The sequence below is a fragment of the Hydractinia symbiolongicarpus genome, chromosome 1 (assembly GCF_029227915.1).
Source record: "Hydractinia symbiolongicarpus strain clone_291-10 chromosome 1, HSymV2.1, whole genome shotgun sequence".
Lineage (NCBI taxonomy): Eukaryota > Metazoa > Cnidaria > Hydrozoa > Anthoathecata > Hydractiniidae > Hydractinia > Hydractinia symbiolongicarpus.
This window is the reverse complement of record NC_079875.1, coordinates 12337893-12350933: the sequence shown is the minus strand read 5'-3', so window position 1 is coordinate 12350933 and position 13041 is coordinate 12337893. Positions and strand designations below refer to the sequence as shown.

Sequence of the window (13041 nt, the reverse complement as noted above, 5' to 3'; positions counted from 1 at the left end):
TCAGAAAAATACCCCTTTCTATTTGTTTTCAATGGTTAATTTAAACAATGACGTAATGATTTAGTCCTCTTTAAATTGTCTAAGCAAAACTAAAGCAGAAAGTATATCCTAAAGGCAAAATCTAACAAAAATTATCCTTTTCATGCAATGAAATTTTCCGAGTATTAAGTGCCTAAACAACTCTGAGTTGTCTATAGGAGGTACGCGGGTTTTTTTTTATCGTAAACAGTCGCTTCACGCACAACCAGTGACTCCATACTTTATTTAAAACGCCTTAACGCTGTTTTATACACAAATGGCTAAAGTGAGGTGTGAAGCAACTATTTAAGTGCAGCACATGTGACGGGGGTTACCTTTGTTAACGTGTGCAGCTGTTGAATATGTGTGGAGCGATTGCTTACGAACAAAAACCCGCAGGCCACAAGTAAAAATCTTCTCTCTCGCGTTGTTCATTTTTAAGGGGAAACAACATACGGTACAGGGCCGTAGTGTTCATGCTACCGACCCTCGAAACCAACAGAGCAGTGCAGCTGTGTGAAGTCAAAAAAACAACCCAAAAAGGTAGCTAGCTAGCTATATAGAGGTAGAAGTTCAGGGATTTTTTTACCTGGTAATGGGAAATTTAAAGTATTAATGTGGTATTTAACTTTAATTAGAATCCATTTTTATTTTGAGTTTCGAAATAGAACGGGTTAGCTGACTTTATAAAAAGGGCTAGCTAGCTATATTTTTCATATGCATAGCTAGTAGCTACATAGCATAGGCTAGACATGTATGTTTTAGCTTTGCTAGGTGGTGCATTGCCAGGAGTCACGCGCTTATCTTTTCGATATCAATATTTCAAGAAACAATTTTATTGTTATGATTACGCCAAAACAATGTTGGAAGAGTGTTAAGGAGCCAAAAGTCAGAATATAAAACAGGCAAAAGTTATGAAACAAATGTAGATAGCTAAAGTAGTTTGACCAAATTTAATTTTCAAAATAACCATACAATGTATAGATAAGTTGTGAATGTTGATAAATATCCGTATATGTGCGTGCATCCTAACAGGCAAGAAAGTAAGGCCTAGCTAGATTCGCCAAATTGAATCTTTATGCTAATTTATGGATTGTTAGGAATGTAAGGTTAAAAATGAATTGGAATTGTTTATTCTCAACTATTATCTTCTCTGTTTAAGAGCAGACATTACTAATTTTAGCATCAGTTTTTTTTTACACTTGATATTTTCAACCATGGACGTCTAGCTACAGATACTTTTTGCTTGTTGCACATGCATGCACATATCCATTGTTCTAGATGCAAAATCAAAACATTATGTCACGCAGCAACTTTTGTTTGTTCACCTGGTCTGCAAGACAACTTTATTTGATACTTCTTTCTAAACCAACCAGTCAGTCAGGAACAAGATGCCAATCAGATGCTAAATTAGCGTTTTAAAGCCTCGCTAAGTAGGCACACATGTATTATATATAATACATGTATCCGCCATACATGGAATCAAGTTCCGATATTCACTTGCGCACGCATCTAAGTAATTACATAATGCCCAATGCAAGCAAGGAAATGATGGTAAAAATGTAAACAAACCACACATTACCTCCCATTTCTGCCCACACAGGAAAAACACTTAACTATGATTGGGTGTATAGGTGATTTCAAGCATGATGTTATTTATTACTTTTTAGCTGTATATAAGTTCTTTTGGCTGTGGCTTTGGCAGCAGGAAAAAAGATGCTAGAGATTGCAAAAGTCATCATGTAGCTATAGGTTTATGACTCAGCTTTGCTGAAAATGGCAGAGGTCAGAGTTTTTCAATATTGGGTAATGGCACTAGGAAAAGACTAGGTTAACTGAAAACATGGAATACCCCAGTTTGGGTAGTGCTTAGGCCAATAGTTAAAGGGAACTCGAGGTATAAAATGATGTTGGACTTATATCATAGAGCTTAAAAAGTTAGCTAACAAGTCTTAAATTTTTTAAAAATCTCTTTTCGTTTTCAAGGCATTCACATTTAAAGAATTGTTTATCAAGTTAAGGAATATCGACTTAAAAATTATACGAACCTCCCTTGTTAAAAACGTCTTTTTCCAACTTTTCATATGTTATTTATATAGTAATTTAAAAAAATTAAAAAGAACAGAAAAGATATAAAAGATTATGGGGACGAAATTGGCTCAGCAAAGTATTTAGTTTCGATTTACAGGTATAACATCCATCATATGAATAAAACTTGTTTAACATCATTATTGACATCAATGAAATAAAAAGTTAATTTATTTGTAGCAAAAAAAGCACCTGTTTTTTTACAACTAATTAAAAAGTTTTATGTCCAACATGCATATGCTTGATCTGTAAAATAATAAAACTAAATGATCCAGCCGCCGCTGATCAAAGATATCAACAAAGAGTACTCGGTAAGCATAAATGGTAAAATTGCATTGCATTATGTCTTTAAAAAATCTTTGCTATATATAGTAGTCTTACGCAAGCGATAAATTTGCTCGCGTAACTTTTTTTGCGTGTGTGGGCAAGTGCGCATGCCTCTCCTTAAACGGGCCTGTAAACAAGTTCACAGTTTCAGCTAACAACTGTTTAAATAAATTTTTCTTTTGTTAAAACGCTCTTATTAAGATTTGAAAAAAGGAAGTAAACTGTTATGAATTAAAAAGGCTCTGACCATGAAGAATAGTTACAATATACTAATGCCGTAAGACTAATTATCTATATTATAATACCCATATACGTCTGTCCATCTGTCAGGCAAAATGGTAGCTAAGCTGCGCAAATAGCAAGAAGCACGCAATGCGGTATAAAAAGGACAGGCGAACCCGTTTTTCCACGGGCTATAGACTAGTTTCTTCAGAAAAGGAAAAATAATCATAATGCTCGTGGTCAAGGCCTTATAAAATTCACTCTGTTTACTTCCTTTTTTCAATATACAAAAAATGAGCAAACAACTTGAAAGGTGAAGAGGTGTATTGCTCTAGCATGATTGCCACATTTGCACATTTTTGAAAGAAAAAAAGATTTTTCCAGTGAATGTAAGTAATGAAGTAATGAAATATCAAGCACATAAAAAATACACTTGAAGGCCTATCAAAAAGAAAATAACACCCGAGCAATAAACCGCTTCCCCAAGGTTACAATAATTTAAACTGGGCGAGCAATCTGAATAAATAGAATAAGTTTATAAATGCTTATTTTATCAGAAAGTCTTTTTTATGTATTTTATTTTATCTTTTTTATATATTTTAGTTATTTTTTACTGTAAATAATAAGAAAGAGAACATTGATTTCCATGTGAGATGAATTGATATTGCTGAGCCTGAAAAACAATTTTTGGAATTGGGGGAGCAATTAATGGCTCAGCTAGTTTCTCATTTCTCAGAATTGGGTGAGACTTTGTTTGAGCAAGCGCAATTGCTCTCCCCTTATTGATAGGCCTGCACTTGCTACAAAAGCTACAGTGATCTCCTTTTCAGTTTGAACTTCCTCTTCAATCTCATCATCTTTTTAACAGGCAGCGAATTAATGTTCATTATGTTTTAATATTGCTAGTTGGTAAAAATAGTATGCTAATCAATCCCTGACCCAATCATTGAATAATGAACTATTATTTTTTAGTCTAGTAATATGGATTTATTGCCAGTATTCGAGGAGCTCACCAATAACTTGGATGATGCAGCAGTTATAGAAGAAGGCAAAAAAGTCTTGGAGAAATTTATTTGCGAAAATGAGAAGACATTTGAGTATTCAGAATTAGATGCCAAATGTCACAATAAACTGCTTGACAAAATCTTTTTATTAATCCATCAACATCCACTCTCGTTGGAATGTATCAAAATAACAAGATTGTTAAGCAGAGACAAAAACCTTGTGTTGAATATAAAAAATGTTGATTTCTACATGGACATATTTGCAAAATTGCTAAAGGAGAAAGCAGAATTAGGTTCCAATATCCTTTTGTCAAAAATTGAAACAGTGAAATGTTTATGTAACTGGGTCTATCTTAGTGACAAAGTCAGAATATATTTTAAAGAAAATAACTTAATTAAACTTATGATTGATGAAATGAAAATAACAGATCAATCTGTGACTGATTATTATTTTTACGAAATTCGATTAATGTTTTTGATGTCTGCATTGGAGGTTAGTGAACGGAACCAAATGCTTGAAGATGATGCTGTTGCAACTTTGGTTAAGGTTATGACAGATGCAGTTTTGGCTAATTCCAAGTATGTGTTAATTCCTCTTATATGTGTTACTTCCTCTTTTTATTATGTATGAAATTGAACATTTTCCTTATTTTTCTTTAATAAACTTGCTTTTATGCTTGTTTCTCAGAATGGTCACATCATGTGATGCCTTAAAGTCCATTTATATTTTCAAAGTAGTTTATTTTAAAAAACTTTGAAATCCGTTAAAATTTAAAAATTTTACGATTTTAAAATTAGAGAAAATGACCTTTTGCAGGTATTTTTAAGGTTTTTTGAAAAGGGAAATTAAAAAACTCTAAATTGTGATTTTGAACTACGGCTTCTTCTATTTATTAGCACTATTTAATCTATTTGTCACCAACATTTTCTGAAGTTTTAGTAAAGGTCCTCTAAAATGATAAGGAAAAATCTATTAATATCCTCAAAAACCCTCTGTATACTAAAGAAATTTTTTTTACTAATTTCCATTAAATTGACTGCACAGAGGTAATGTGTATTTTCTAACTGATTCAGAATAACTTTTATCTTATTTGCAACCAATGAAATTCGCGAATTCATGAGTATCAATAATGTTTGTGTGTTATCTTTGGTAATCTCGTAATACTATTTATTATTTTTTTTAGATCTGACGACTCTGGTCTGCATATTCCTATTATATGTGAAGTCTTGAAAGCGTTGTTTAATATAACCCTAGAGCTAAGCAATAGTACCTCTCCAAGTATTGTTGACGATTGTTTACATCTAGTATGCATTTTACAAAACATGTTAGTTAGTTTTTATCCCTTCGACTCCGATGAAAAAGATGATCTGTTGACACATATAGCTCATATGATGGTTAATATGCCGAAAACAGCTCTCGATGGTTTGGTAATAAATAGTAATAAAGATGAAGAAGAACAGTTTTGTGGACATCCGGTAACGTACGAGGTATAGAAATTGTGTAATGTTAATCTGAACCATATCTAACTGAAACAACGTTTATATTAATGATTCCTTATGCAGTTAATTTTCATCAATTTTGTCGTATGTATTTTTTTTTGGAAACACGTTGTTACATTTTATGGCTTCTTTTGTCACATGATTTTTCTTTAGCTTTGTGCAGTTGTTGTTATATTGACTTGATTGTTTTTTTTAGAACTTTGAAATGCGTTCCGTCATAGTGTTTCTAGATGCATTGAAATTGAGAATACAAATTGACAATTACATTGAAATGAAGGAGAAAACCATGGCAATTTTAACAGCGTTTTGTTTTGTGTGTCGAGTTAATCCTGTTATAAGAAAGTATTTGAAACGAGAAATTCTCCCTCCATTGCAACCATCAGATGTTCGTCCAGAGCAGTTTAAAGACCTAAGGGGGAATATTGTACAGTTAATGACAACTGTTGATGTGCCATTAAAGGTTATTCTGCATTTATTTTTTGAGTGGTTTTAGTCTCAACTCAAAATCAATGTTGAAAACCTTCCCTAAATGAAAATTTGAAGTTAAAATATTTGCGATTTTACAAAAAAAAATTTCCAGATTGGTAACACAGAGATAAGGTTTTATAAGGATGAATTTGAATTTCATGTAAAGGTTTAGCAGAGTCCACAAAAAACTTAAAGTAAGCCTAGTTTAAGCAATAACAAGGTGGAAATTTGCAAAGTTAGATTTCACGGTGTCATCTATTTCAGATTCCCTTTAATAAATCTAATTTTGTGACTTTGCATAAATAAATAGTTTTTAAGCAAGTTAATTTTTGCTTGTTTTTATTTTTGGTGTATTTTGTAAGTCGGGTAAATTGAATTATAAGGGGCAGCAATCCAATTACAATTTCTGGGTAGAAGCATATAAAAGTAAGAGAGAAAGAGAATTGAAAATGCCTTCATGTTTTGTGTGAAAACGTAGAAGTTTTAGGTGGATTTAATTTAATGAATTTGTGCAAAATTTAATCCACATGAAAAATTGTACCCTAAAAGTGGTCTACTCTCTTTTCTATATAAGCTTTTATCATCGTCTTTGCATACAACATAATGTTTACCAATTCTATATATAATATTCAAAATTTTCATTAATTAAAAAACAAGTTGATAAATTTATGAAAAATTATTGTACAATTTTATAATTTTTTTTCCAAGCTCTTTTTTTGTTAAATTGCAATTTATTTCATAGAATATGGCTGCAGATTTTTTGTTTGTATTGTGCAAAGAAAACTCACAAAGATTAATACAATATGCAGGGTATGGAAACAGTGCAGGATTTCTTGCATCACGTGGACTGATGATACCGGGAATGTCCGATGCAGATGGTGATTATTCATCTGATGAACTTACGGATGTGGAGGACGACGTTGACCCAGTAACAGGTAACTTTGACTTTCAGTCTGTATTATGCCACTTTCCAATTTGGTGTGTATAGTAATGTTTCTAGAAAGGTATGATAACCTTAAGCTGGCATTTTGTTTTCTGATTTTTACTTCCATAAAATTTGAGTCAAATGTGAAATAGAAATATCCTTCAAAATATTCTATTCCTTGAACTACTTCACACTTAAAGTAAAGGCCACCCTATCATTATATATTGCCTCTGTAAAGCACCTCTAATCTGGAAACTAAAGTGTTCTCAATTCTTCCTCATTGAATATTAGTATTTACATAACTAAGAACATAACTAAGTCTACCTCCTGATTTATATTGTATTACTTTCCAATCTTTTAAAGGTTAATACTGTTCACTATTTTTTCCTTTCAAATTGTTGTAAAACTTTACAACTTATTCCCATTTTTTACTAATATTTTTTGTTTACAGGAGCTATTCCTAAACCAAAAGACACTTCATTCGAAAGTCTCAGTGAAAGTGAAAAAGAAGCTGAGATGGAAAAACTAATGTGCATGTTTGACCGATTAAAAGAGCTGAATGTTATCAAACCCGCCGCTGTGGATAAAGATGGTAAAATTACGGAGTTAGAAACAGGGAATAACCAGCCAGGTCCTTGAGCTTGTTTAAAGCGTATGTAAATAGAAATTTAACAAATAAAAGAATACTGTATATATAATTTGAGGTAAATTTTTGTCTTTTATGCATTATCTGATTATGTTATTATAGGATTTATATATATATGTCTGAATTAACTGTAGTAGGTATAAAACTCCTTGATAAAAAAAGAATAAAACAACAAGAATACCCACAAGAAATTGTTAGCTGCTTATCTTATGGTGAAAAACGTAGGCAGTGGAAACCTTTTACTTACTTTTCTTGTTGTCGTGGTATTGTCATGTTTTATTTTCAAGTTTTTATTAATCTAGTTGACTTAGCATGCTAGGTGTAGTTGCTATAATACAGCTAGACATGAATCCACATTGTGAATACGGCTTTCTTTTTCATTTTAAAACACTTGTCTGAGCTTAAAGCCCCAAAACTCAGGCATGCTTGGTTCACTAAAATTATTGTAATATTACAAAGGTGAAAAATCCTGTGGAAGTATAAAACATCTTGCCACAAAAGTATGCCATTGTATAAACACCTGTTTTTAGCTTATAACCCCAAAAACTCAAACATTCTATGTTCACTAGAGTATTGTAATGCAGATATGCAGTGTTTGGTTTGGATTACCAAGAATGGAAATCAAAGATGTAGGGAAAAAAAATAACCAAAAAAATTTAGATGCAATATTACACTTCTTTGCTAAAAAGCTTGTTAAAGTTTGTTTGACTTATGCTATGAGACAATCAAGTTGTTGCAGAAGTGATATTTGTAAGTGGGTGTGTTTGAATTTTAGTAATACAATATTCTGCCTTCAACCTTCTGGTCAAAAACAAAGCATAGAACTGGAGGCAAAGAGATTCTTGAAAACAGGTAATGCAAAATGTTGATAAAAATTAACTCGGGAAAATAAATGATAAATGAGAATTTACTTTTTTATTTATATATATATATTAGTTTTTGTTTTATTTGTTTTTTGTTTACTTTTTGCTTTAGTTATTCAACTATCGTTTCGTACATTATTACTTTTTTCATGCATTTTATTAGACAACTGTGCCAGCTTTCCTAACAGTTCCAAGAATTTTCAATGGTGATTCCTTTTTGTTTTTTTCACAAAATGTTTCAGATAATTTTATATTAATTGGAATATTATCACGTATTTTTACTCAAAAATTTACAATTTCACAGTTCGTTTCTCTGTACAAAGTTCATTTCGCTGTACTAAGTTTGTACAAACTAGTGATGACTTTTCATTGAAACTGTAATTAATCTGTTACTCAAATTCAGTTACCTTATGGTACTTAGTTTTGCGCTTTTTTTTTCAATTTTGGTCAAATTCACTAACTTATTCACATGTGAGATATTATTCACTAAATTATGCACATTGAGATACTATTCAAGATATCCATAAATAAAAACAAGAAATGCCAATAATTCGTAAAAAATTTTCAGATAGTGGAAAAGAGCGCAATATATAAAGTGCCAAAATTGTATGTGTGAATGTTTTTTTGATAACAGGCTTTTCTTTAAAAAATATTTCATTTTCCTAAAAAAATAACACCAACAAAACATTTTACTAAATAAATTAGTACCATTAAGATATTGAAAATCAGGTATTACGAATTGTTTACATGTTCTACCTAGCAAAACTTTCTTGTCTTCAATGAAAATATATACATGTATAAACTAAATATTTTTACTTGTTTTTTTATGGATAGGTGTACCAGAATATGAAATGGAAATACAGTTCTTAATCATTGAGTGTGTGTTTTATTTTTTTCTAATTGTTGTTTTTACTGTTTTTGTAAAGTTCTATGATTTGTTTTCTGTAGTTGGCGGAATTTTGTAAGCATGAAATTTATTCTGTTTCACACTGCTATTAAATTAATTATTTTTGTAACATAATTTATTTTCACTCAGTTAGTTAGAAACTTTGCAACCATGATTGAATAGTAATAAATGTGGATTCACCAGCCTTTTTAACTATTGAACTTGTACTTTAAATACATATATCTGTTTTTATTTTAATCCTTTATTCTTTGTTTTTTGCAGCAATAATTTTATTAGTTCATAAGTAGATAGTAGAATAACATGTCAAAGCGTGTTAAAAGTAAAGAATTTATATCTGATGATTCTGACTCGGATGTCGAACAGTCCAAGAAAAAAAACAAGGTATATTCAAATTTTTGTCTAGGGTTTAAACCTATTACTACTAGACCAAAAGTTCTGTGTAAAGCAAGATAATCAAGTTATTTGATTGGCTAGCAGAACATGCTGCACAAAAACAACAGCTGCCAGAAAGTATTTGATCTGTAGAAATTTCTGCTAGCCAATAAGATTGCGTTAACCTATTTTGCTTGAAATTTCCACTTAGTGTAAATGAGTCGTTAGAAGCATCACCAATTTGAATGGAGGCTTAGTTATTTTTTTAAAAGTTTTTAAGTTTGAGTTTGTAACCAATGCAATATGAATGACTGATATTGTAAACTGACTTATTACCCCTGAAATATTACCCTTTTCTAAAATTGAAACATTATTAGCATAAGCCTTAGCTTTGCTAATGTTAAGTTTATTAGTAAAAATTTGAGTTTAGTTAGAACTTAAAACAAAGCATACGTTGTATTCTTATGGTTTGATTAAATGGTTGTGTGGTTGACCAGCTGCCCAATTAGTTGGTTTCTTCCTTACAGTGCTTATCAAGGTGGTCACACCTTCAATATCCTAAATAACCTAAATGTTGGACTCAAAATATTGATTTTTCCTATAATCTAAAAAATGTCATGTGACATATATGTTTTTTTAAATAGTAAGCTTTATGTTACTACGTTTTATGTTGTTGAAGATTGATGAATTATATTTACATATTAACTGCATTTCCAATTGAACAGCTTTTCTGGCATTTAAATAAGAAAAGGAAGTAACTTCATTTGCTCAAAGATTTTAACAAAATATCATAAATTATGGAACGTTTTATACACTTTTGGTGTTTTCTGCTAAACTTTGACCTATTTGTTGTAGAAAGAGAAGACAGCTAAAAAAGAAGATAATGCTTCACATGGCGATGACGACGCCAGCAGCTGGGATGTAAGAATTTTGACTGTGCTTGTTTTGTTCTGTTATTGGGTCCTTCTTTTAAGTAGGTGTGAGATCTGTAGCTATGCCATTTAAGGTGACAAACTTTTTATAGCTACCAAAACAGCTGTCTCATTTACCCAGTGTGTTACGATTTTAGCATACTATTTAAGTGTTGTATCAGCAGACATTTACGTCCGAAGCATGGTGCATGCAGGACAATAACGTAATGTTTTCTTGCTTTTTAGCTTGGCAAGAAAAAGAAAGTTTCGATCAGTGAATTTAAAGGACAAACGTATATAAACATTCGAGAATACTATGAAGCTGACGGAGAATTAAAGCCGGGTAGAAAAGGTGCACCGTTTATTATTTGTGTTTATTGTCTTAAGATTCAGTTTTTTAAAAAGCAAAAAATTTGTAAACAAAAAGCGTTATTATACAGTCGTTAACTCGTAGAGAAATCTACGGGGTTGCCCGTCCTTAAAATATTGCATTTCGAGTGCCCGCACCAATTTTTTTTTGCGAACGGACAGAGTACGGCTTTTATTATTATAAACTAGTTGTCAACCCGTGGAAAAATCCACGGGATCGCCCGTCCTTCATATATCGCATTTTGTGTTTCCCTAACACGAAGTTTCTCTCGTGGACAAACCGACAAAATACGGCTATTATTAAAGACTAGTCGATAAAGAACCGTGGAAAAATCCACTTAGGCAATAGGACATTGAAAAAGTTGATTTGCTGACGTCAGCATTGCAAATCCACAAAAAAAATTGGCGAAATTTAGTTTATTCGTTGCCTGTAACGTTCAACGTGAGGTTGAAACGCTGATCAAAATAATATATAGGATCATATCTTTTCCACGAGCGACAAAGGACATAAAAGGGTTTAAAAATTTTGCTGACGTCAGCAATGGCCCGTTAAAACGCAAAAAAATTTTTTCAGAAATTTATATCCTATCCCTGTTACCTTCATCGCATAGAACGTGAAACGATGATCAAGAAAATGTATAGGATCATGTACTTTTGACAAACGGTTGCAGAGATATTGGGGTTTAAAGGTTTTTTGATGACGTCATCAACCCGTCCATTCCGAAACGGATTGGGGAACCAGGTTTTGGAAAATTATCCAAATTGGTCCTAGGTGCTCCCTAGTTACCTACGCGGTGAAAAATAATTGACGTCACCACCTCGTTTCCAAGTTATTTGGCCTCTAAGTTTTAGGTACACTGTAATGGCTTCGTTAATTTAATATAGGATATTGACGTTAAAGTAGTGTTATTGACGTCGCGCCGTAACGTCAGAAAATTTAACATATTAGACACAAGTTTTTCGGCGACATCAAAGGAAAGTGACGATATCCACTTTGCCTGTTACAAACAGACGCGGTCTCTGCATTATTATAAGAGACTAGTCAATAAGGCCCGTGGAAAAATCCACTAAGGCGCAGAAGAACAATGGAAAATTAGGTTGCTTTAGATTTTTTGCTGACGTCAGCAGTGCATATACAAAAAGAAAATTGGTGAAATTTAATCATTTGTTGTCTGTAATGTGCAGAGGTTAAAACGCTGATCAAAATAATGTATAGTATCGTATGTTTTTGAAAAGAGCCTAAGGAGATATAGGGTATAAAAATTTTGCTGACGTCAGCAAAGTTCCTACCAAAAGTTCTAAAGAAAAATTTCTTCACAAATTCGTACACCCGTTGCATTCATCATATAGATCTTGAAATGCTGATCAAGAAAATGTATAGGATCGTGTACTTGTGACAAACGGATGCAGATATATTAGGGCTTAAAGGTTTTTTAATGACGTCATCAACCCGTCCATTCCGAAACGGATTCGGGGACCCAGGTTTGGGAAAATTACCCAAATTGGTCCTTGGTGGTCCCTAGTTACCCACGCGGTGAAAAATCATTGACGTCACCACTTCGTTTCCAAGTTATTTGGCCTCAAAGTTTCAGGTGCACTGTAATGGCTTCAATAATTTAATATATAAGATATTCACGTTAAAAGATATTGACAAAAAAAATCGAAAAACTCGCGCATTCGAGTGGTAACAAATATCGTCTTTGCAAAAGTCACAGACAGACAGACAGAACTGGCGTATTATTATATAGATAGACTAGGGCAGAAGAACAATGGAAAAATAGGTAGCTTTAGATGTTTTGTTGACGTCAGCAGTGAAGATCCCAAAAAATTAAAGAAATTTATTTTATTCTTTTATTGCAATGTGTAGAGGTTGAAACGCTGATAAAAATGACGTATAGAATGATATGTTTTCGAGGAACGCAAAAGGAGATATAAGGGTTAAAAAATTTTGCTGACGCCAGCAATGGCCTTTCAAAACCTAAAATTTTTTTTTGGAGATTTCCATACCTTTTGCCTTCATCGCATAGATCCTGAAACTCTGATCAGGAAAATGTATAGGATCATGTACTTTTGATAAACGGTTGCAGAGATATTAGGGTTTGAAGGTTTGTTGATGACGTCATCAACCCGTCCATTCCGAAACGGATTCGGGAACCCAGGTTTGGGAAAATTACCCAAATTGGTCCTAGTTGGTCCCTAGTTACGCACGCGGTGAAGAATCTTTGACGTCACCACCTCGTTTCCAAGTTATTTGGCCTCAAAATTTTAGGTGCACTGTAATGGCTTCATTAATATAATATAGGATATTGACGTTAAAGTAGTGTTATTTTCGTCGCGTCGTAACGTCAGAAAATTTAACATATTAGACATGCATTTTTCGGCAACATCAAAGGAAAATGAAGACATCCACTTTGCCTGTCA

The 13041-nt window shown here is 32.4% G+C and overlaps 2 protein-coding genes across 2 annotated transcripts in view; both read left to right on the top strand.

Annotated features, from left to right (window-relative positions):
* The window catches only part of LOC130639806 (activated RNA polymerase II transcriptional coactivator p15-like), a 63700-nt gene that overhangs the window by 49318 nt on the left and 1341 nt on the right, over window positions 1-13041 (top strand). Inside the window, exons 2-4 of the mRNA XM_057447103.1 lie at window positions 9229-9349; window positions 10196-10261; window positions 10498-10603. Coding sequence (XP_057303086.1) covers window positions 9269-9349; window positions 10196-10261; window positions 10498-10603 — 253 coding nt within the window. The 5' untranslated portion in view covers window positions 9229-9268. The remainder of the gene's footprint in view (window positions 1-9228; window positions 9350-10195; window positions 10262-10497; window positions 10604-13041) is intronic.
* Window positions 409-9145, top strand: LOC130639773 (synembryn-A-like). Its single transcript, XM_057447101.1, has 6 exons — window positions 409-561; window positions 3628-4238; window positions 4844-5147; window positions 5356-5619; window positions 6370-6562; window positions 7004-9145. Exons 2-6 carry the CDS (start codon window positions 3637-3639, stop codon window positions 7189-7191), a joined length of 1551 nt encoding a protein of 516 aa, XP_057303084.1. The 5' UTR covers window positions 409-561; window positions 3628-3636; the 3' UTR covers window positions 7192-9145.